This window comes from Mobula hypostoma, chromosome 2 (genome assembly GCF_963921235.1).
Source record: "Mobula hypostoma chromosome 2, sMobHyp1.1, whole genome shotgun sequence".
Lineage (NCBI taxonomy): Eukaryota > Metazoa > Chordata > Chondrichthyes > Myliobatiformes > Myliobatidae > Mobula > Mobula hypostoma.
The window spans coordinates 191905985-191931797 of record NC_086098.1 but is presented as its reverse complement, the minus strand read 5'-3'; the positions used below and the strand labels follow the sequence as shown (position 1 = coordinate 191931797).

Here is a 25813-nt window from a genome sequence, read left to right as displayed (position 1 = left end):
CATACCTTCTGTTCCATTGATTCCTCCACCCAGACAGTATCTTTCTATTTATTGTACATGTATTTCCATGCCTTGTTACACGCCTAACTGAATGGCCTCACACATAATTTCTACTTACCATCTTACTGTCCAGATTATATTTTCCTGCAATATGAAGTTTTCCACTTCATTGTCAACCACTTGTCTGATTTTTGTATATTCTGAGAATTCTTTATCACGTTCCAAAATTAAATGATTAACCTCTTTTACAAAAAGCAAGGGATCAAGTTCTGAGCAGTGTGGAATCTCATTTGGGAACAACCTTCCAGTCATATAAATATTCATCAACAATTGCCCTTTGTTTCCTGCCACTGAACCAAATTTGATATAGAGTCACAGAAAAGTACAGCACAGGAACAGGACCTTCCGCCATTCCAGTCCTTGCCGAGCTATTTAGATTGCCTAATCCCATTGTGCTGCACCAGAACCACAGCCCTCCACACTTCTAGCATCCATAATCAATCCAAACTTCTCGAACATTGAAATCTAGTTTGCGTGCACCACTTGTGCTGGCAACTCATTTCACACATGACCCTCTGAATGAAGAAGTTTCTCCTCGTCGTGTTCCCCTTAAATTTTTCACCTTTCACCTTTAATCCATTTTTCCAGCTGGACACCATGATAGCCTTCCTTACTGTCTCCTACACCCCCAACCTTGATGTCATCTGCAAATTTGCTGATCCAGTTAACAATGTTATCATCCAGATAGTTGGTATCGATAATAAACAACAGAACCAGAACCAATCGCTGCAGTACTCCACTAGTCACAGGCTTCTGGACAGAGAAGGAACCATCTACTACCACTCTCTGGCTTCTCCCACAAAGCTAATATCTAATTCACTATCTCCTTTCGAATGCCGAGTGACTGAATCTTCTTGTCCAACCTCCCAGGAGGGACCTTATCAAATGCCTTGCATCCATGTACACAACATCCATTGCCTTGCCTTCATCCATTTTCCTGGTAACTTCCTTGAAAAATTCTATAGGATTCATTGAACAAGATCTACTACACACAAAGCTGTGCTGACCATCCTTAAATCAGTCCAGGTCTATCCATATATTTATATATCAGGTCCCCTTAGAATACTTTACAATAATTGTCCCACTACCTGATGTCACCAACCTAAAATTTCATGATTTTACAGTCGAACAACATTGTTTATCCTCCAATCCTCTGGTACCTCAACTATCACTAAGGATGATTTAAATATCTTTTCGGGCACTGGCAGTTTCTACACTTGACTCCAGCGGGGTCCAAGGGAACACCTTGTCAGGCCCTGGGGATTTTTCCACCTAAACAGCAAACACCTCCTCTGTAATCTGTAGAGGGTCCTTGACGTTGATGCTGCTTTGCCTCACTTCTGTAAACCGTGCCCGTCTCTTGAGTAAATACAGATGCAAAAAAATTCATTTAAGATCTCCCCCATCAGTTTTGGCTCCACACATGGATTACCGTTCAGATCTTCCAGAGGACCAATTTTGTCCATCTTAACAATCCCTTAGAATTCTCCTTCACATTGTCTGCTAGGGAAACCTTGTGCCTTCTTTTAGCCCTCCTGATTTCTTTCTGAAGTGTTATTTCGTATTTCTTATACTTCAATAACTAGCTTATTTGTTACTATCTGCCTATAACTGCTATGCACCTCCTTTTTTTTCTTAACCAGGACCTCAATAGCTCTGGAAAACCAAGGTTCCCTACACCTTTTATCTCTACATTTTATTCTGACAGGCACATACAGGTTTGAACTCTCAAAATTTCACTTTTGAAGGTCTCCCAGTTGCCAAGTACTCCTTTGCCAGAAAACAGCTTGTCCCAATCCACACTTAACAGATCCTTTGTGATACCATCAAAATTGGCCTTTCTCCAATTTAGAATCTCAACCCGTGGACCAGACATATCTTTTTGCATGTTTACTTTGGAACTAATGACATTGTGATCACTAGATGCAAAGTTTTCCCCTACACAAACTTCTGAGACTTGCCCTGTCTCATTCCCTAATAGCAGATCAAGTATTGCACTCTCTCTCATTGGGACTTCTACTTACTGTTACTGATTAAGGAAACTTTCCTGAACAAATGTGACAAACTCTATCCCATCTAGTCCTTTTACAGTATGGGAGTCCCAGTCAATATGTGGAAAGTTAAAATCACCTAGTATAACAACCTTATGTTTCTTGCAACACTCTACAATCTTTCTGCAAATTTATTCCTTTGGATCCCGTGGACTGTTGAGTGGTCTGTAACATAGCCCATTAATGTGACCATGCCTCCCATATTTCTCAGTTCTAGTTGTAACGCCTCACTAGCTGGGTTCTTCAGTCTGTCCTGACTGGGCACTGCTGTAACATTTTCCCTGACTAGTAACGCTAGCCCTCCTCCTTTAATCCATCCTGCTCTGTCATGTGTAAAAGAACAGAACCTCAGAATACTGAGCTGCTGGTCCTGCCCTTCTTGCAACCAAGTTGCACTAATGACTACAGTATCGTAATTCCAGGTGTTGATCTGTACCCCGAGCTCATCTGCTTTTCCTACTATATTTTTTGCATTGAAATATACACAGCTCAGGACACTAGTCGCACCATGTTCAACCTTTTGAATCCTGACTTTGTCTGAGGTCTTACCAACATCTGCCTCCACAACCTGTTCTGGCACTCTAGTTCCCATCCCCATGCAATTCTAGTTCAACCCCACTGTACAGCATTAACAAATCTTCCTGTTAGGATATTAGTCCCCCTCCAGTTCAGGTGCAAACTGTCTCCTCTGTACAGTTCCCACCTTCCCTGGAAAAGAGCCCAATGATGCAAAAATCTTATGCCTTCCCTCCTACTTCCACTCCTTAGCCACGTTATAATCTTCCTATTCCTGGCCTCACTATTATGTGGCATGGGTAGCAATCCTGAGTTCACAATCCTGGAGGTCCTGCCCTTTAACTTAGTACCTATCTTCCTGAACTCTCTTTGCAGATCCTCATAACTCTTCTTTCTTTTGACATTGGTCACTACATGGACCATGACCTCTGGCTGTTCACCCTCCCGCTTAAGAATACTGAGGACTCAATCCAAGATATCCTGGACCTTGGCACCTGGGAGGCAACATACCATCTGGGAATCTCAATCTTGTACGCAGAACCTCCTTTTTGTTCCCCTGGCTAACAAATCCCCTGTCATCACAGCTCACCTCTTCTTCCCCTCCCCTTTCCCTTCTGAGAGTCAGACTCAGTGCCAGAAACCTGACTGCTGTGACTTTCCTCTGCTAGGTCATCCCCTCTCCCTCCCCTCAACAGTATTCAGAGTGATATACCTGTTGTTGAGGGGGGTGGCCACAGGGGTACTTTGCACTGGCTGTTTCACCCCTTTCCCCTTCCTGACTGTGCAGTTTCCTGTGTACTGCGCCTTTGTTGTCACTACCTCTCTATATCAATCACCCCCTTCAAACTCCCGAATGATCCAGAGTTCCTCTAGTTCCAGTTTCAATTCCTTAACATGGATTGTTAAAGCTGCAGCTGGATGCTCCTCTCGCAGGTGTAATCATCAAGGACACTGGAGATCTCCCTGCCTTCGCACATTCTGAAAGAAGAGCCTGGCATCACTACTGTTCTAACTGAACAGATATAAGAAGGAAGAACAATAAACAGTGGGGGTAGGTGGTAGGCCTTCTCTGATTGAAGCCTCGAAATGCTAAAGTCTCAGAATCTCCACTCTAACTCTGACCACTCCAACGATGGCTATTTGTTAATGCAGATAGGCCATTGCTTAAAGCTCCAAACTGTCACGAGTCACTGCCTTTCCTAGTTAATCGGCATATCTGAGGGAACTACGTCTTCTCAGGCCTCCAACCTCTGATTGGGTGCTATTCAAAGCTCTAAGCTGCTGCAAGTCACTAGTTTTTCTACTCAATCAGCAAACCTGAGTGAGCTAAGTTTTCTTAGGCTCTGACCTCTGACTGAGCAAACTGCAATGATATCTGAAGTTGTTCAGTCAGGTCTTCCTTTGTCGGTGCAAAAGTTCCTTTAACTAATGTTGAAAGCAAAAAATGTCTTAGTACCGAGTTTGTGCCATGATGGTCAGAGGTTGCATCCTTGAGCTCTGGTTTATATCAGTGAGGGAGGAAATAATCATTGAGTGAATAATGATGTCAAAAATGTGTGTGTGCTTCCAGAAGAAAATCATTGAATTGACTTTATTTCATCCTTCACATACATGAGTAAAAATCTTTACGTTACGTCTATGTCTAAATGTGCAATGTGCAATCATAGTAATTTATAATAACTAGAACAGACAAGGTAATATAGAGTACACTCAAATCAGAGTGAGTTAATCAGTCTGATGACCTGGTGGAAGAAGCTGTTCCGGAGCCTGTTGGTCCTGGCTTTTATGCTGCGGTACTGTTTCCCAGATGGTAGCAGCTGGAATAGTTTGTGGTTGGGGTGACTCGGGTCCCCAATGATCCTATGGGCCCTTTTTACACACCTGTCATTGTAAATGTCCTGAATCGTGGGTAGTTCATAACTACAAATGTGCTGGGCTGTCCGCACCACTCTCTGCAGAGTTCTGGACCTTGGCACCGGGGAGGCAACGTACCATCTGGGAATCTCATTCGGGGGGGGGGGGGGGATACAGTTCCCATACCAGGCAGTGATGCAGCCAGTCAGGATGCTCTCAATTGTGCCTCTGTAGAAAGTTCTCAGGATTTGGGGGCCCAGATCCATTATGTCAATAGGGGTTAGCCTGTCTCCATTCCTCTTGTAATCCACAACCAGCTCCTTTGTTTTTGCGGCACTGAGGGAGAGGTTGTTTTCTTGATACCACTGTGTCAGAGAGATGACTTCTCCCCTATAGGCCACCTTGTAATTGTTTGAGATAAGGCCAATGAATGTAGTGTCATGATGCCAAATGTGAACAGAACATGGGAGTGTCAGGTCGCACTTTGTGTAAGATACAATTTCACAAGGAATGAATGCTAGCAAAATTTATTTTGGGTATTAATGATTCTTGTCCATTTATCTATTCTACTCACTTTATCATCTCTTATTCCTTCCATAAATGCCTGTTGATCTTCTGTTGAATTGTGGCTTTTTTCCTTGTTTCCTTTTGTTATATCTTTATACTGTGGTTAACATTTTATATATTCTGCCATTGTGAGATGTCTAACTTAAAACAAAGTCTGGTTTGGAAGTATTATCAGAATGATTTCTTTAAATTTTACACTTGGTGTTAATTTTCTTTCTGGAGAGAAACTACTGATAGCACATAGGTGAAATGAAAACTTGGCTAAATTGTATTTCAGTGTGCATCTTTTTTCTGAATATTCATTTGAATCTATTTTGCTGTTTATATTATGTGGTAAAATTTAGGTTTAAAAAATGGCATCTTATTAGGTAACTGAACAACTTTGGAAGGATTATATCTAATAAGATTTACACCAATGATTTTCCATTGCTGGCTAGCAGGAATAAATTGAAAAGTGGTCTTTATATTGTACTCCATCTCAGAAAGTGAAATTCCCAGTAAATTAGTGTGCAAATCATTGCTGGAATTAGCAAATCACCTACAAGCAACCAGGCACATTCTGTGTAAATAGTATTCAGATTATTCTCCAAGTCCTTATTCAAAAATTCAAGAGATGCTTTAAAAGAACTCCGCCTTAAATACATCCAGTGGTTTGGGCTCTACAGCCCTCTATGGTAACAAATTACATCGATTCATAACCTTCCAGCTGAAGGAATTACTCCTTATTCTAGTTTGAAAGGGACATCCCTTTATTCTGAGAATGTACCCACTGATTCTTGACTCCCCCCCCCCCCCACAAAAGGAAGCATTCTTCTCAGTGAGTGTTCTGTATCTAGTAGGTTTCAATGAGATCCCTTCCTATCCTTCTGAACTCCATCAAGTACCAGCCCAAAGACATCAGATGCTCCTCATATGTCAAGTGAGGTCTTTTTAAGTTATCACCTCAGAGTGCACTGTCTGCAGAGTATTAACATTCCTGTTTTCTCCATTTGTAATGAATCGGAAACTGAGGTTTTGCTAATAAAAGATCTGAATTGCAAATAAATGATAATGCTATTGCAAATAAATGATAATTAGATCATAGATCTCATTCAGAATATTATAATTCAAAGAAAGGGACATTAAGCATTGATGAAATGATTTGGTCAATCAGTAGGAAAATTAATAGCTAACTTCGATAAGTCCATGTTGAAACATCCTTTTGACGTTCTGAATATGACAATGTGGCCTTTATTCTTTTGTACTCCTGCATTCATGGTTGGTCTGGAGGCATTCTAACCAAACTTCTCTCTAATCTGGAGTTTGTAGAATTCGCTGGCTAGTTTGGCACTGAAATAGGCCAATGAGTCCAAGTCCAAGTCATCTCATTTTAAGAGCACTACAGTTAATCCTAATGCTCAAATTCTGTTGATGATGCCATCACAGTGAGTTCAATATGTTGTTGTTAGTTCAGCATTCTGAAGAGCTACACAGCTGCGTTGATTAATTTCGTATCTAACACAAGTAATCAACTCTTACAGATCGCTAGCAGCAGATCTGGAATGCCATTCCCTTCTAATAACCGGGGTACTCTGGAAGAACAAATTAAGCCTATGCTTGACTGGGCATTTGGTGGTTTCCAACCAAAAGGTTATGAAGGAATAAAGCCCAAACACAACTCAGGTAACAGACTGACAACAAAATCTGATCACTTTGCTGTTTCTACAGTAACTAAAGAATATGATGCTTGTAAGCCACCTGAACTTATAAATAGAGCAAGGTATTTTTTTCATTATTCGGTTAAGCTTTTCAATGTTTGGTTGAACATTGATTTAAAAGACACAGATTATTTGTCTGAATAAAGATTTACCAAAAAGAAAATGCAGGTGTGAACGGTGAAGTCTAAGGTGTGTTCATTAGAAGCTAATGAATAGCTTTACATCCCAAGTCATTGAACTTTAGAATTTCAGTTAGCTTTAGTATGATTTTTGTACAAATTTTATTTGCATAAGGTAGCATTCTTTCATACTAAATCTTCAAACACTTGTCAGGGACTGATACTGCAGGTGGAGCCCCTGTCGAGGTTTGTGTCCCCGAATGCTATCCTCCAACAAAAAAACAGAAGACAAGTTTCTATAAAAGCAAAGAAGGAACTGAAGAAGAACACCGGGGAAGAGGTAAAGAATGCCTTATTGTTATGAATTTGTCTGCTAAATGCATTTTTTTCACTTAACACCTAACAAAATTCTTTTTTTGTTTCATAGAAAAAATTTTCTTTCAAGTTACGTCAAATAATAAAAGCATTGAAGGTAATGTTTCTATTTTATGAACCTTGATCAATAAAGCATCTTTTTTTTTGCCATAGCAGTTACACGATTTAGTTGAGCTGGAAAGCTGATAAATTCATAATCATACAGCATAGAAACAAGCTGTTCGGCCCAATGAGACCATTTACACCAATACCATTTTATTCTCCCCCACATACTTGGCAATTCACACTAAATTTTACCACTCACCTACAAAGCTGGGGTAATTTACAATAGCTAGTTACCCAGCCAACCCCATGTAGGTAGGATATGGGAGGAAAACCATGTGACCCCAGGAAGAATATCCCAACTCCTCGCAGAGAGCACAGAGGTCAGGATTGAACTTGGTTGTTGGCGATGTGAAGCAGCAGGTTCATTCTGCTGCCAAGTGAATAATTTCACAGTTATATTAAGAAGAGAAATGTTCCTGTTACAACATTTTGTGATTGTCTGTAATGTTAAATATAGAATAGATAAGTTTCAGCAGCTGTAACTTAGGCAATAAACCAGAATTTGCTCTTATTGGTAAAAGATTAATACGTACCATTGACTCCTGAAGAAATCTCTCCCCAGATTTTATTTTTATGTGGTGAATGGCCTGTTGCTGTTAGACAGCAGTTTACTTTGGAACCTAACACATGAACAAACTGGAAATAAGAAGGTGAAATAATATACTTATCGTACATAAACTCTCAGAAAAGAAAGGTGGAATCCATTAAAAGTTGAATATTTATGTAAAAGACTTACAATGTACAGCATAAAAATATTGTCTTTTAGGTCCAGATAGTTTCAGGGAGTATTTATGCCTTAAGTACACTGTTAAAAGCTCCCTTAGACCTTACAAAACTAAATGTTTGGTTTTCAGAGTATTTTACAGCAGGATTATTTTATAAATAGCTTAACCACGCCAGTTGTGAAAGTGATATCTTATCATGTGCAAGTGTACAAAAGGACAGAATGCAAATGGTCTATTTCCACATTCATCTATATTTGTGAGGTCACCATATAATGATGGGTAATGTAGATTGCTGTTCCATCAAAACTATCATATGTCTTGCTCTTTGAGCCTAATTGTAGATGGGTAACAATACCAGATTTATTATTAAGACCAGTTAAAATTCTTTAGTAATGTAATTGATTCATTAATATTTTGAAACAGATAATATAGGCTTGGAACATTTAATAATATGCAATGCCAACAAACCACTGGGTGCTCTACTTGCACTGAAGGTCACATAATGTGTATAATGTTGGTTTCCTCCCAGCACATAGTTAGTGTCACAGTGCCAGTGCTATGAAGCTGGGTTTTGTTATTAACTGTGCAATGCCAGTTGACTGACTTCAGACTGCACCTGTTTTGTGAGGACACAAATGATTTGGGGTCAAATTGCCTGATTCACTGTCTGATGTGGAAGGGGATGTTAATGAAAAGTAATTCCATTAGGAGTAAGCTACCCAACAATAACTAATCCATCTTAATCTTTATGGATGCATTTTATACTATTAGTTAGCCTTGCTTTGAGTATTCTTTCCCCAAATATGACATGCACTGAAATTGGGTGATTGTTTCAGCAGGTAGAGATCATCTTCTAATTAACTACTTCCACATTCAAAACTGTCCTCCCGTTAGCCTTCTGGACAGAAAAAGCTACCAGTAGCTCAGTGACAAAACCATATTGGCACAGAAAAGATTTCAGTTAATTGCCCTTTTCCATATAAGGTCAGGTCTAGTTTTCTGTGCGTGTGGCTGCGAATTCTGATAACTTAATAGGGTTCCTGGATGTAGAAAGATCAGACAACACAATTAAAAAAAAATACCCTCCATATGGATTTCAGATCATTGTGGATCCCAAGTGAGTAATGTGTAGAACTAAATGGATTGCAGAGAAATGCTAAAAATGCAGGTTTACATGGGGAAGTAGTGGACATGTATGGATGATTTTTGAACTGAGGTCACTGATTATGAAAATGTAAACAATACCAAGGATCTGAGGGAAATTTGTCTTAATTCTGATCCAGAAAACCAATAATTTTTGGCCTGTTGGTGAAAGGCTAGATCTGACAAAGTGATACATAACAACTCAGTTTGCTGATTTCATTCATTTATAATACCATCCCGTTCACTAAAGATGAAACTCAGTTTCCTAAATCAGATTATTTCCATCAGTTTGTGAATTGTAATGAGAAGTCTGTAACATTCAACAGAGAAACGCTAGGATTGAATATAATTCTCCAATTAGATTTGACTTGGTTCTAATGAGACCAACATTGCTGATTTGATTTGTAGAGGAAAGTAGTTTATTGAATTTGGTTGATGTAAAGTCTGGTCGTTGTAAAGCAGTGTGATTTTGCACATAACCATGCTCATAAGTAGAAAAATTGTTAGAGCAACATGTAATTTTGTCTGTCAGTGGAAAGTCAAATTGCAAGTAACCAGTTGGGCAAACTGACGCTGTCAGCTTTCCATGATGAATTGGGTTAAAATAACCTCAAATATGTTTTGATGGAATGCTTTAGTCTGGCAAAAGAATTCTGTAGAAACTGAGAATTGCTATTCATTTTAAAAGATCTTTATTACCATTTATATAAAAGAATAATAAAGATCTTTTAAGAATAGATCACCACTTTCAGCATCTATAAAATATTTATTAACATCAAATAAGCATGACTGTGTTAGTGGTAGAGATACATGGTTCTAATACATATCCTTACTTTTGATTAGAATTTTGTCTTGCTTGTGGCAGCATTAGAGTCAGCACTTTCCATCCACTGTTTGAAGGTGGTCTGTGTTCTGTTTGCAAGGTGAGTGTGTGTACTTTTTTGGAATTACGCTATTGCAGTAGGCTGCTGTTGGGACAGAACAAAAGTGACTGATTAATATAATCTTTGTGCCAAGCTTATGCATTGATCAGGGATATTAAAAGCTTGCCTTCGGTTTTCACCCAGCACGTTTCCTGAATGCAGTCATTATTTTGAAGGACAAATGATCGTTTTTGAATTGAATGATGAGCTATTTTAGTTCAGCCTCATTCCTTCTTTCTCTTTGAACATTCACACTTTCTGAATGGATTAATGGACAATAAATACTCCCTATATTTCACCTGCTAGGTTGTAGGATGTATGATTAGGTGTAACAATGATTCTATCCTTTCTTCTGCAATGACTGGAGTGTATGATTCATCACAGGAAAAATGTGGTCATATTACAAAACTATCTAGATAGCTCAGCAAAAGACACAATGGGGTACAGTCTGTTCTTCAGTCCTATTGAACCTGCCTAGGTTTAAACTAATGATTGAAATTCAGGTGATTCCAAAATTGGGCAGGTAATCCAATTTGTTTCCTACAATTTAAACATCTTTGTAGTGTTTATTTGATAACAAACCAAAACCGCTCAGAGACTAAGCATGGGTTTGACACTGTATGACGCATTCCAGGAATAACAAAGAAAGTACATTTGATTCTTTATTAAGAAACCAGCAGAGACAAGCAATCTTGTAATAATAAAAGACTAATGAAATTAAAACTAGCGATATAACAAAATAAGTGGTCTAAGCGTATTCAAAGGTACTTAAACATTAGCAATCATTCCCCCCCCCCCTGCTCTAACCAGACTAAAACTGAACTAAAGGCAAAACATGATTACATAACTATACTCTTCGCTTCTGCCAGGCCCCAACCCACCTGACAAATTATCCATAATAAATGCACAACACAAAATACAATATATTCAGACAGAATATAGGTACATGGCTTCTGCAATCTTTTTCAAGACACAATCCATGCATGTTGACCTCAAGCTGAGCAGACTCTTATCACTAGAGGTATAACTGCAACAAGATCAACATTCATTGCACTGCTTTGAAATTAATGGGCTGTATCTTGTGGGTGCTTTGCTATTTAAACAGCAAAAAGTGTGGGACAAGAACACTCCAGACTAACAGGGAAATTAATAAACTGAAATATTTTTCCCATCATTTATATTTCTGGGGTAGGTCCTGTTATCTCTCAGACAAAATCATCAGAATCAGGAGTGTTTTGAGCCAGCAAGGTAGACTTTCTGCATCCAGACCAGAGAATTATGGATTTGGGAAGTTCACAGTTGGAACTCTGGTTGGTAAAGCTCGGCCAACAAGACAGCACAAGTTTTCTTCACTCACAATGGTTTCCCTAAAGAAGTGTGATTTTCCAAAATTATGAACAAAATAATAAATTACTGTACTTTCTATTTCTAATTGAATGACTTGCTTTAAATATCATCACCAAAATAGTTAATAGATTGGAATAATCTCAATTATTTATGAAGTATGGGCATATTTGTCATTGACAAGGCTCCTGTCACTATTCCAAATGGATACCTCAGCAGCTCTGCTACTTATATTTAAATACACAGAGATGTCTTGAGTGTAAGTGGTAATGCTGGACGCTGGTATAAATTCCTCTCAGTTGATTATCCTGTTGATAGTGGCATTATACAAGTAGCTGTTCACCTGTTTCTACAAGCAAAACAGTGGGGCCAAACACAAGTCGCAGCAAATTTGAAGTGGATTAAAAAATTGTTATTTTTGCCAATATTTCCTGGAACTTCTTTCACTACATATTGTGTGCTCTAACAGCTACGGATCCTTTGGAGGCCCAGAAGAATGAATCTGCTCCTACTGGTGCCATTTACCAGATACAGTGCAACAACTTTCTGAAAAGGAAGAAAGCCAACAAACCCAATAGGAATGCTCAACTAAATCAATTACCAATCTGACTTGGAAATGTATCGATTGTATTCTTTTATTCTTTCGCAGTGCTTCCATTAAATAGCATTGTGGAATACTGTCACCATGAGAAAAGTTGACTATCATCTTAACTAGGCAGCTAGGGTAACAATAAAGGTTGGCCTCATCAGTGATACCCACATGTGCAAATAGTTTAAAAATGATTAATATCAAATGTTACATTCACATATTAAAATAGTTGACCTTCTATGTACACATTATCCTTAGATATGATCCTTCATGAGGTAATTATTTATTGGCATGTTGCAGGATATCTACCTGGAGACTTCATACATGTACGATGATGATGGTTACCAATCGTATTGTACTGTGTGCTGTGGTGGCCGAGAAGTATTACTGTGTGGGAATGCAAACTGCTGCAGGTATGGCAACTGTATAAACTCTAGAGCTGCTTTTTGGATGATTGTCAGTTTCACTCATGCCCAGTACCAAGTCCAAATATTAGTATGACCCTTAGAGATTTGACTAGTATCACAAACTCCAATTAAATTTTTGACCCAGATTGAAGATTAATTATTTCTCAGCCACTGGACAAAAATATCCTCCCCGTGTTTCACAATATGAATTCTACATAAGGGAAACCAAAAGCAGATGGAGCTTTTAGTACACTTCCTTTCAGTCCACTTCACTGTTCCAACAAAGCCCTCTGTCTCTATCTCTATCTCATTCTTTAAAATCTTAACTGCATCTTAATTTTATCTCCTCCTGTTCACACCCTACCCAGGCACCCCTTCTGGCAACAAACTTTCAACAAACATTATCACTACTTCTGTCATTCAGTCTCTCCTGTTCTCCACATTTCCTCTTGAATTTTTTCCCACTTTGCAACTTAAAACAACTTTTAAACCTTTCCCAGTTTCGATGAAAGATCTTTCATTTACATTGTTACAGGCTCTCTCTCTTCACAACTGCTAATTGACTTGCAGAACATTCCCAGTATTTAATGCTTTTTATTGCAAATTTTCACCATCTGTAGATTGTAGATCATTGCCTCATGATCTGTCTTTTTATTTTGGGAGTCTTCACTGGGATTATTCAGTGTGTTTCCCTAATAATTACAAGAAATAGGTAAATTTCTGAAATTAATAGTCTTTATTTTCAGTAACCATAATGTGGTTTGAAGCAAAAGTTATTGTCTCCCACACCATCACCGACTTTATCCGTTCAGGGGATCTCCCATCCACTGCTACCAACCTTATGGTTCCCACACCTCGCACTTCCCGTTTCTACCTCCTACCCAAGATCCACAAACCTGCCTAACCTGGCAGACCTATTGTCTCAGCTTGCTCCTGCCCCACCGAACTCGTTTATGCATACCTCGACACAGTTTTATCCCCCCTTGTTCAATCCCTTCCTATCTATGTTCGTGACACTTCTCACGCTCTTAAACTTTTTGATGATTTTAAGTTCCCTGGTCCCCACCGCTTTATTTTCACCATGGATGTCCAGTCCCTATATACTTCCATCCCCCATCAGGAAGGTCTCAAAGCTCTCCGCTTCTTTTTAGATTCCAGACCTAATCAGTTCCTCTCTACCACCACTCTGCTCCGTCTAGCAGAATTAGTCCTTACTCTTAATAATTTCTCCTTTGGCTCCTCCCACCTCCTTCAAACTAAATGTGTAGCTATGGGCACCCGTATGGGTCCGAGCCATGCCTGCCTTTTTGTTGGCTTTGTGCAACAATCTATGTTCCGTACCCATTCTGGTATCTGTCCCCCACTTTTCCTTCACTACATCGACGACTGCATTGGTGCTGCTTCCTGTACGCATGCTGAGCTCGTTGACTTTATTAACTTCGCCTCCAACTTTCACCCTGCCCTCAAGTTTAACTGGTCCATTTCCAACACCTCCCTCCCCTTTCTAGATCTTTCTGTCTCTATCTCTGGAGACAGCTTATCCACTGATGTCTACTATAAGCCTACTGACTCTCACAGCTATCTGGACTATTCCTCTTCTCACCCTGTCTCTTGCAAAAATGCCATCCCCTTCTCGCAATTCCTCCGTCTCCGCTGCATCTGCTCTCAGGATGAGGCTTTTCATTCCACGACGAGGGAGATGTCCTTTTTTAAAGAAAGGGGCTTCCCTTCCTCCACCATCAACTCTGCTCTCAAACGCAACTCCCTCATTTCACGCACATCTGCTCTCACTCCATCCTCCCGCCACCCCACTAGGAATAGGGTTCCCCTGATCCTCACCTACCACCCCACCAGCCTCCGGGTCCAACATATTATTCTCCATAACTTCCGCCACCTCCAACGGAATCCCACCACTAAGCACATTTTTCCCTCCACCCCACATTCTGCTTTCCGCAGGGATCGCTCCCTACGCAACTCCCTTGTCCATTGGTCCCCACCGTCCTTCCCCACTGATCTCCCTCCTGGCACTTATCCTTGTAAGCGGAACAACTGCTACACATGCCCTTACACCTCCTCCCTTACCACCATTCAGGGCCCCAGACAGTCCTTCCAGGTGAGGCGACACTTCACCTGTGAGTCGGCTGGGGTGTTATACTGCGTCCGGTGCTCCCGATGTGGCCTTCTATATATTGGCGAGACTCGACGCAGACTGGGAAACCGCTTTGCTGAACACCTAAGCTCTCTCCGCCAGAGAAAGCAGGATCTCCCAGTAGCCACACATTTTAATTCCACATCCCATTCCCATTCTGATATGTCTATCCACGGCCTCCTCTACTGTAAAGATGAAGCCACACTCAGGTTGGAGGAACGACACCTTATATTCCGTCTGGGTAGCCTCCAACCTGATGGCATGAACATTGACTTCTCAAACTTCCGCTAATGCCCCACCTCCCCCTCGTACCCCATCCGTTATTTATTTTTATACACACATTCTCACATTCTTTCTCTCACTCTCCTTTTTCTCCTTCTGTACCTCTGACTATACCCCTTGCCCATCCTCTGGATTCCCCCCCCCCCACCTTGTCTTTCTCCCCGGGCCTCCTGTCCCATGATCCTCTCATATCCCCTTTGCCAATCACCTGTCCAGCTCTTGGCTCCATCCCTTCCTCTCCTGTCTTCTATCCTTTCGGATCTCCCCCTCTCCCTCCCACTTGCAAATCTCTTACTACCTCTTTCTTCAGTTAGTCCTGACGAAGGGTCTCGGCCTGAAACGTCGACTATACCTCTTCCTAGAGATGCTGGCTGGCCTGCTGCGTTCACCAGCAACTTTGATGTGTGTTGCTTGAAATTCTAGCATCTGCAGAATTCCTGTTGTTTACATTTGTCTTTTATTGTTTTTATTTGTTTCTCCAAATTAATCAGATGATTCAGTTAGCCTCTGTATAGTTTTCTTTGTTTAAATATTTATTGTTATAAAAGAGTGCACTTTATCACTCCCTCATTATTACTTATTTATCTTGGATCAATTTAAAAACAACATGGATTATACAGCATTAATTTTTCCAATCATACTTCCACTGATACCATCCTTTTCACTCTTCATAAGGTACGGGAACTATATTTCAACAGTTTCTTACAACTCTGTGTTTTTCTTTCATTCAGAGGGGTCAGTGTTATGTTTTTGGGTCAAAATGTTGGTGTTTAAAATCCTCCAGGGTTTATCGTTAATGTCCCCCCACCGCCCCAGCTCTCGATCTCCCATATTTGTGAATTTCTCCTCTTCTGATATCTTGTGCATCCTAATTTTCTATGCCATTGATGGCGGTGCCTAGTGTCTGGATTTCTCTTGTTGAAGTCTACCTCGCCCTTAAGATGCTTGTTATAATTAGACAATGAGTTCTGCTTTTGTATTCTAATCCTAAAGGTATAAAGGCCAAAATGCAATGAGTCAGTTTAATTATTATTGCTATCTGATCATATTATTTTAATATACATTGAAGTATCTTCAAACTATCACCAGCTTTAACATCTCAACCTATTCTAATCTTTCCTTCTAATTCTAAAATGGACCTTACACTTAATTAACGGTAATCCATTTTCATGTGCAAGTTGTGCTTAGTTTTACTACTTCTTTAAATGTTTTCAGTAGATTATTTTAAAGTTGAGCTTCTGGTTGTATCATTTACAAAGCCTCCTCTTTATATCTTTTGCAAACATGAATATGTAGTGCCCTATATTTTAAATGATGTTAGTTAGGCAATTACCTATTTTTGTGTCTAGATGCTTTTGTGTGGACTGCATAGATATTTTGGTGGGTCCCGGTGCTTCTGAAGAAGCCAAGGTACAAGATCCTTGGCGATGTTACATGTGCCTTCCATACGAAAGCTATGGAGTTCTGAGAAGACGCAGTGACTGGACCATGAAGCTTCAAGCTTTTTTTGCCAGTGACAATGGCCAAGAATATGTAAGTAGCACAGTTAATTTGCTGAGATGGAATATTTATATATGAAATTATTTGTTGTTGAATTGAATCTGCGTAAGATAGATTGCAAAGTATTGCAAAAAATAGAATACTAAGCTTCTCCAGTGCAGTTACAACATTGACATTTACACAACAGTGAAGGTTGTCCAAAAGACAGAACAAGTCCATTCTGATAAATATTGATTTCTCTCATATCCAGTAACTTCCCTCTTTCCCCTTCTCTCTTCTCCAGTTCCTCACTCTGGCTTCCCTCTTCTCTTCTCACCTGCCTATCACCTCCCCCAGTGCCCCTCCTCCTTCCCTTTCTCTTATGGTCCACTTTCCTCCCCTGTCAGATTCCTTCTTCTCTCAGCCCTTTACCTTTTCTGTCTATCACATCCCAGCTTCTTAGTCAGCTTCTGTTCCATGCTGTGTATCGAAATAATAAATAAATAAATAAATAAATAAAGTCAACTGGCACCGATTAGCAACAGAGTGTATATGCTTTCCTTGCCAAGAATGCCCAGCTCTAGAAACTTAAATAAATGAAAATCAGCTCTGAGTGTTTAGTGGAATAATTTATGAGACTTTATCATGTGAAAACAGAAATAAATTTTGCCATTCTATGAACACAATATACACCATATCATTTCAACAATATTATAGAAGATATTTTTATTAAATACGTGAGAAACTTGACACAATTAATTTCTTATCAGCATTTTCATGCTGGAAATGTGTTTTCACAGTAATTTACAATGGGCAAATAATCTCCCAATGCATAATATTTGAAGGTTTACAAATATAATAGAAGCTGGGAAACAATTTTACCTCAAACTAGTTGCCTGGTTTTGTATGAAGTACTGAGAAAGAAGTGATATTGACAAATTATATGTAAATATAAGAATAAAATTTACCTTACTAAATGTTTTTTTTAAATAGGAATCTATTGAAAGTGGTTTTATGTATTAGATCAGAATTTATTTTTAAAATACAAAGCTGAGTTGCAATTAGCCTGCAGTATCCTATCACAATTGAACATATGCAATTTCTTTTTAATTCCAGGATCCACCTAAAATTTATCCAGCAGTACCTGCTGAGAATAGAAAACCAATCAAAGTTCTGTCCTTGTTTGATGGGATAGCAACAGGTAAAATTCCAACAATGTTATAATGTAGTCTGTAGAGTAGAAATGCAGTTTAGTAAATATGGCACTGAATTTCATGATTACTATGTGCAAATTATTTGTTAATGAATGTATTGTCAGAGTTTTGTCCAGTCAGTAGGTAGAAATGCAGATGAAGACTCTAGAAATGGTGAAAAGAATGCAAATGGGACTGGCACAAATATCTGCATTCCAAGTGATTGAGATTGTAATTATTTAATTGTTTGATATCAGAACACGGACTGTTTAGACTTTGAGGAATATCCTCAACTGAAAGGGACCAAGGTTAAATGATTAAATATCCTAAAAATAAGCAGAATCCATGAAACTACTTTTAAAGTTGCATTGCAAGTATGAGGTACACATGATAGTTATGAACTAATTGACTGTTGTGCATTGAAGTGCAAACTAGGTGGATGGTTGTTATTGTTAGATAATGAATTTCTATTCTCAACATTTTTGACCATCATATGGAGCTGGCAATGGAATTTAATATTTGCTTAAGAAGGATCCACCTAACCTTTGGAATAGTTCAGAAACCAGACAGTTGCCCAATTTGATTTGCATTTGTGTCTATCTACATGAGCAACCAAATTCAAAGTATTTGCTTTTGCCTGTCTCTAAAGCCTTGAAACAAATATACATCTACGGTTACCTTATAAGGTATCTGGAGAATGCACCCTGTGTACATACATCTATTGATGCTTCTGGACACATCTTCAGTTATGTTCCTGGAATCATCGGGTGTTTTGGGTCTTTCAACATCATACAACCTCTCCCAACCTCCTCCAGGTGACCCAGCCAGGGCTGATCAGACCCCAGCTTGTGTCCAGATGGCTAGCTACTTATGACTCCATGGCTGGCCCCTTTTGAGCCACAGCCATCTTGAGGCCCTCTCTGCTGCATCGGTGGTACTGCGGATGGCTCTCCTCTTCCTCTCTCCCTCGATGCCCAAAACGCTGCAGGCTCTAACTAAGGAACCGGCTACGAATCTTCCTATCAACCCCTCCCTTCGCCGTTGCCTCCAGAATTTGGTTAACATCTTCATCAAACTGCTTCCACAGTGAAGCCCTGTTAGCTGCAGGCCATTTGATCCGCCTCCTGTTAGACTTCATGTTAGAGGGATTAGTTTGCAACACTTGGAGGTTCCGGGCACTATGGGGTGACTCTGGGCCTGGCCCCTCCTTCGTCTCACCGGGTTGGACACCTGCAGATGTATGTAACAAGTAATCTCTGGTTTGTACCAGTGGCTTCCAGGAAAGACTGGATGTCAACCGAGGAAGGTTGGTGACGCTGGAGAGACAGCTGACCACCAGGAAAGACTGGCACGGCTCACAAGGCTAGCAATCTTGTGGTCAGCACTTACAAGAGGGCACCACTCAAGCTACAATTGAGCATGAAGAGCAATAACCGCAGAATCTCCTGGGGGGGGGCGCGGGGGGAGAGAGAGGATGAGAGACTCAACGGGACGGTCATACTGGCAACGGCCAGGACAGGAAACACGACTACGAGGAAACTAAAGCAAACAACATTGACTGGAGAGGAATTCAGGATAAAGTGTCGTTGCAGGAAAGTCTGCAAAAACAGCAGAGGGCTCAAGATATACCAGAGCAGGTCTAGATGTGGATCAGTGGTGATCCAAGTGCAGCGCATGGACTCAGACGGAGACGAAGGAGAATTCCAGCCGGGAAGCACCCCACAGAGCTGAAGTTCTCTCTATACTTGAGTCACCTCAGCACCAAACGACAGACCAAGTGAGTTCCTCTTCAGCTACCCCAATCCGTTCATCAAGGAAAGACAGGATCAAATGGCCTAGATCGTCAGACAACGTTGCCTGGATGTAGTTCGATGATGATCTAGACGGCATCCTGGAAGTTGCCTTAGCAGGTCCAGTACACAGAAAGATCGACTCACTCACAGCCATAGCATACAATCTAGCTAAGGAACAATTTGGCCCAATGGAGTGGAGAAGCCAGCCCGAGTTACCGCAGCAACCAAATAGGAGGGAAAGGGAGGTTTGTCGCATGAGAGGCGAATTAAAGATGCTCAACAAGAGGTTTAAAACCAGCTCACTGGCTGAAAAAGAAGGAATCAAGGTCTTAACCAGTATGCTGCAGGAAAAGCTGTGCAAACTCCGGAGGGCGGAACACCTATGCCAGCAAATAGGGAAGAAAGAGAAAAGGCGAGCACAGTTTGTGAGAAATCCATTCAGCTTCACCAGGACTCTTCTCAGCCAACAAAAATCTGGTACACTATCCAGCTCGAAGCCAGAGGTAGAGGAGTTCCTGCGGGAGGCACACAGCGACCCACGGAGGGGTCAGGGACTAGGAACCAATCGGGCTGTGCGTAGACCTGAAAAACCATCAATTGAGCTGAATGTGAAGGAGCCTACATGGCAGGAAACCTAGGACATCATCTGGAAAGCTAAAGCATCACCTGCCCCAGGCCCAAGCAGCATACCTTATAAGGTGTATAAGAAATCCCAAAAACTTCTTCGGAGGCTGTGGAAGATCATTTGAAAGATCTGGGCCAAAGTTACTATTCCATCAAGTTGGAAATTGGCAGAGGGATGCTTTATTCCAAAGGAAGAGGATTCTTCCACAATTGCCCAGTCTAGGACAATTTCCGTCCTGGATGTGGAATGTAAGATTTTCTTTTCTGTGCTCTCAAGAAGGCTGACTTCTTACATGACGCAGAGCTGCTATATCAACACATCCATCCTGAAAGGCGGTATTCCAGGCCTTTTGGGGTGTCTGGAACACACCTCAATGATTAGCCATTTGATCCGTGAGGCCAAGCAGAAAAAAGGCGACCTAACAGTTGTCTGGTTAGGCCTCACGAACGCCTACGGGTCTATTCCACATGACCTCATCCTAGAAGGACTTGACCACTACTACATCCCAATGGCTATTCAAGACATGATCACCAGCTACCTAGGAGGATTCAAACTCAGATTTACATCAGCCCATTTCACAAATAGTTGGCAGGACCTCCAGAAGGGGATTCCAACAGGGTGCACCATCTCCCCCACTCTGTTTATTATGGGAATGAACGATGGAGTCGGGCATTGTTCAGCCGGCTCTATGAAGGTTCATGGACGACATCACGACAACAACTGTGTCACATGTCCAAGCAAGATGGGTATTGGAAACCCTGGACAATGTAGCCACCTGGGCGAGGATGTTCTTCAAGGCCAAGAAGTCCAGGTGTATGGTGATCAGATAGGGCAAAGTTACTAGCAAGTTTTTCCTCCAAGTTCAGGGTGAGGTCATCCCTTCCATCGAAGATAACCCGATAAAATGCTTGCGGAAGTGGTTTAATGTGTCACTGACAGATGGAGCCAATGTCACCAATGCTGTGAAGCAGACAGACGAATAGCTGAAGAAGATCGACAAATCCAGACTTCTGGTAAATTCAAGACCTTGCTGTACCAATACAGCCTTCTGCCCAGGCTTCTGTGGCTCTTCACACTTATGAGTTTTCCATGACTGCCGTAGAGGGCATCGAGAGGAAAACCAACAAGCACCTGCGGAGATGGTTGGGAGTTCCCCAAGCTTCTCTTCAGTGGGCCTCTATATTCCATCTGGGCAAGTGCAGCTTCCCCTGTCATTTGTTGTGGAGGAATTCAAGGTGGCAAAATGCAGAGCCTTATTAAGCTTGAGAGATTCCAATGACGTCTTGGTAAAGCAAGCAGGCGTTACAACCAGATCTGGGCGCAAGTGGGCAGCCAGTGCAGCTGTGGAGCAGGCAGTGTGTTCTCCGAAGCTGCAAGATATCATCGGCAACTCCTGCATTGGGCGGCAAGGCCTCGGCTCCGTTCACTTCCAGCAGTGGGGAAACGCAAGCATACGGAACTGGCGAGACATGGTACAGGCAGAAGTACAGATCCATGAGGAAGAGAAGCGGATGTCAAAGGCAGAGGGACGAGGGTCCCAGGGTGCCTGGACAAAATGGGATCTGCCCAAGCGCAAGATCTCATGGGCAGAGTTATGGAGACTGGAGCCCTTCTGTATTTCCTTCCTCTTGCGATCCGTGTATGACACCCTTTCTTCACCATTACATCTGTACACATAGGGGATGAGAGAATACCCGAACTATAAGCTCTGAGGTCAAAAGGGGACACTGGCTCATATACTGTCCAGGTGTAAAACAGCTTTAACTCAAGGACGGTATAGGTGGTGCCACGATAAGGTGCTTCTGGCTCTTGTTGACGCACTAGAGCGGGAGAGATGCAAGAAGAGGACGGCTGGCACAGATTTGAGGAAGGCCAAAACTTTCTTCAAAGAGGGAGCCAGGCCTTTCGTAAACAAACAACCAAAGCCCAATCTGCGGCTAACAACCAGGTCCTGGGAGATGAGGGTCGATGTGGGAAGGAGGCTGCAGTTCCCGGATGTAGTGCATACAACCCTACGCCCAGACATCGTACTGTGGTTAACTGAAGACAGGAAAATAATTCTGGTTGAGCTGACTGTGCCGTGGGAGGAGGAATGGGAAGAGGCCCACAAGAGAAAGGCATTGAAGTACCAGCCCTTAGTACAGGAGTGCAAAGGCAAGGGATGGCAGGCATGGTTGTTCCCTGTGGAGATCGGCAGCAGAGGTTTCCCAGCCAAATCAGCATGGTGGTTGGTGTCAGCTCTGGGCCTTGACGAACGGAGCAAAAAACAAGCAGCTCGTAGGATGGGGGGGGAAGAGGCAGAATGAGCTTCTTGTTGGATTTGGAGTAGGTAAGAGGAGGGATGCTGGAAGCATGGAGCAGATGGGCAGTGATTTGGCCACCACTGCCAGCCCACCAACTGGAGAGTGTGGTGGTTAAGGGTTGAAGCACTCTGTGAAGGTTGGGAACCACCTGATAACATCTGCTCCTGGCTGAAGGCTACGGTTACCTTTTAAGGTGTCTGGAGAATGCACCCTAACAGGTGTATGTAACAAGTTGAAATATATTTCAATGATATCTCGTAAAAGAGATCCCCGTGCCCCAAAGTGAATCTTTATAGAGATATTATTTCCAGGAAATACTCCAAATGTATACTTTCCTATTTCTGAAGATTTGTTTCAATACAGTGCCCAATTTACATAGATCTAAGGGGGAAAGAAATCTTAATTTTTGCAACCTGTTTTTATATCTTCTCAATTCCAATAACCTCTAGGCCTAAAATTGTACATGTGCTCTCGTATGATGTTGTTGAGTTCTTAAAATTAAATATGCCTGTTATACTTATTTGCTGCTTCTAGACTTAAAGCTGAAGAATCTATTTCCCTTCTCATGACACCTTCTGTATTCACTGACACCTTTAATGAAATGTGTTTTTGCCTATTGCCTACCGCTGTTCTAACTCAGCACTCCCCAACCACCGGGCCGCAAAGCATGTGCTACCGGGCTGTGAGGAAACGATATGAGTCAGCTGCACATTTCCTCATTCCCTGTCATGCACTGTTGAACTTGAACATAGGGCTGCCAACTGTCCTGCATTTGCCAGGACATCCCGTATATTGGGCTAAATTGGTTTGTCCCATACAGGATGGCTCTTGTCCCAGATTTCCCCTGCTAAGGTACAGCGTTCCTATGAAACCTTTCTTGCCGAAATGGCATAAAGAGAAGAAGCAATTACCATTAATTTATATTGGAAAAATTTTTGAGCGTTCCCAGACCCAAAAAATAACCGAACAAATCATAACAAATAAAACCGAAAATAAATAATTCTAACATATAGTAAAAGCAGGAATGATATGATAAATACACAGCCTATATAAAGTAGAAATAATGTATGTACAGTGTAGTCGGGAAGATGAAGGCAAAACCGATTTGTGGGATCCGCACGTACGCACATGTGCACACAGGTGCCCACGCAAGGCTTCATAGTCATGGTAGTCTTTCCTGGGGTAAAGTGTCCTGGGATTTGACTGCTACTTTTGTCCCTTATTTGAGAGTGAAAAAAGTTGGCAACCCGAACTGTAAAAGATATGTTGAGGTGAGATTAACCCTACTTGAACACCACTCCCCCCCGCCCCCCCAGGTCAGTCAGTCCCCAAGAATATTTACTTAAAATCTTCCTATATAATCTGTAGCAGGTACCTGACACTCAAGGTGTTTTCCCCTTTAAATGGTCGCAGACAGGTTTTGTTTACTTGGGCATATTTATCACACCTACGTTTGATCAATTGTTCAAAGCTAACTTTACACAGTTATTTGACAAAATCAAACAGGATCTTGAGCGATGGAGCACTCTTCTCATTTCTTGGCTTGACTGAATATCCTTGCTCAAAATGAACATTCTTCCTCGTTTGCTCTACCCAATATGAATGATTCCAGTCATTTTTACCCAACAAATACTTTAAAAAGTAAACAAATAAATAAATGGCTGGTTTGTTTCTTTCATCTGACCCTGTATTAAAATGTCTAAGTTACAGCTTCCCAATAGTCTAGAGGGTCTGGATTTTCCAGACATCAAAAAATATCATTTAAGTTCCTTTTTATCTTAATGTGGTTGACTGGGTTTGCAGGGACCCCCCCTCAATTTGGCTAGACATTGAAGCTTCACAAGCAAAATGCCCTCTTATTAATTTGCTTTTCATCAGTAAGATGGAACTAATCAAGGAGTATTGTCACAATCCAACAACAATTAATAGTCAGGGCTTGGAGGGCGGTGCGACAAATTGAGGGCCGTGCAGCGAAAATATCACCCTTCACTCCAATAACCAGCAGTCCAGATTTTCAGCCTGGCATAATGGATTCTGGATTTAAACTTTGGATTTCTAAGGGTATTTTCCATCTAGGGGATTTGTTTGATGAAGGAACAATAATGTCCTTTAGTCAAATAGTACAGAAATTTAACATGCCCAACAAGAATCTTTTTCGTTTATTTCAGATAAGAGATTATATACAGAAAAAAAACATCATTGTTAGCTGATTTCTATAGTTCCAACATAGAAAGGAGGGTGTTTTGTTCTAAGGGTGAAGTCTCCATTAGTACTTTTTACAGCATCCTGAGGGAATGTTCTTGTGGAGATGCTGAGCAGCTGGGAAGGGTCTGGGAGGAAGAGCTAGGAGTAGAATTAAAGCTGAAACATGGGAAGACATCTGTGATAATGCAAAGAAAAATTTCAGTTTGTAATAGAACTTAAGCATTGCAACTCAAAATTCTGCATAGAGCCCATCTGACTCCAGATCATCTCTCGAAATTTAAGATGGGGGGGTTTCTCCAATGTGTTCTAAATGTAAAGTAAATACTGGAACTTTCACCCACTGTTTTTGGACTTGTCCCAAACTTCAGACATACTGGAGTGATATTTTGGGTGAAATGGAAAAGATTCTGAAGATGGGACTTGTACTGGACCCAGTGTCTTTTCTCTTAGGCTTACTCAGCAGTCGTATTATTAATGCACATCCGAAAAAACCTTTTAACATCCTGACTTTTTGTGCGAGGAAGAACATTTTACTTTGTTGGATATCCAATAAGGCTCCTGCACTTTTTGGTTGGCGTAAATTAATCATGGAATACATTCCTTTGGACTTTTTGGACATGTGTGGTACACTGAAAAACAAATAGTTTTCATAAAATATGGCAATGTTTTCCTGAAGTATGTAGATGCAAGTCTATCTGCTATACTAATAAGGGCTTTTGTATAAAATGTTGTGGTGATGTCTGTATTTTGATGAAGTGTTCTGATAGCTGATATCTGTGAGGGGAAGAAATGTAAATATAAATTTATCTGGAAATTGAAAGTTTTGTTATGCTGAGCAAAAAAGAAATTAAATTTTTTAAAAATGCACTAGCGCTAAATCCAGATCTGAAAGTGGAAAAAAAATTGGTACTTCAGGTATGATGCTCATCAGCTTTAATTTTAGATTAGTTGCCAAGTTTTAGTCCATTAGAGATTCAAATAGTGACAATTACTGTTAATGTCAGTACATGAATGAATCTATTATTTGCTATTTTAACCAAGTAGAATATTAAAAAATCTTCCTATACATGGTATATTTCCTTTCCTTACTTTCTCAAAAATATTTCCTGCATTGAATAGCATATCTTTGTGCTCAGCCTGATAATCCTTCTGTATCCTGTGGCAGTCTTTCATAATCCAGCCCATAATCAATGCTTCAATTTGCTAAATTGCCCAATTTTTTAAAATCAGCAAATTATCTTCAGCTCCTAACAAAAAAAGCATGTGTACAGGAACTGTCTATAGCTTGCTTTATCACTTGGGTAGCTAA

The 25813-nt window shown here is 40.9% G+C and overlaps 1 protein-coding gene across 3 annotated transcripts in view; it reads left to right on the top strand.

Annotated features, from left to right (window-relative positions):
• Positions 1-25813, top strand: part of dnmt3bb.1 (DNA (cytosine-5-)-methyltransferase 3 beta, duplicate b.1) — a 264613-nt gene that overhangs the window by 171249 nt on the left and 67551 nt on the right. For all 3 annotated transcript variants that reach the window (XM_063041300.1, XM_063041301.1, XM_063041302.1), the window contains 7 exons: positions 6569-6710; positions 7079-7204; positions 7292-7336; positions 10056-10135; positions 12369-12481; positions 16256-16439; positions 17502-17586. In XM_063041300.1, the coding sequence (XP_062897370.1) occupies positions 6569-6710; positions 7079-7204; positions 7292-7336; positions 10056-10135; positions 12369-12481; positions 16256-16439; positions 17502-17586 (775 nt within the window). The remainder of the gene's footprint in view (positions 1-6568; positions 6711-7078; positions 7205-7291; positions 7337-10055; positions 10136-12368; positions 12482-16255; positions 16440-17501; positions 17587-25813) is intronic.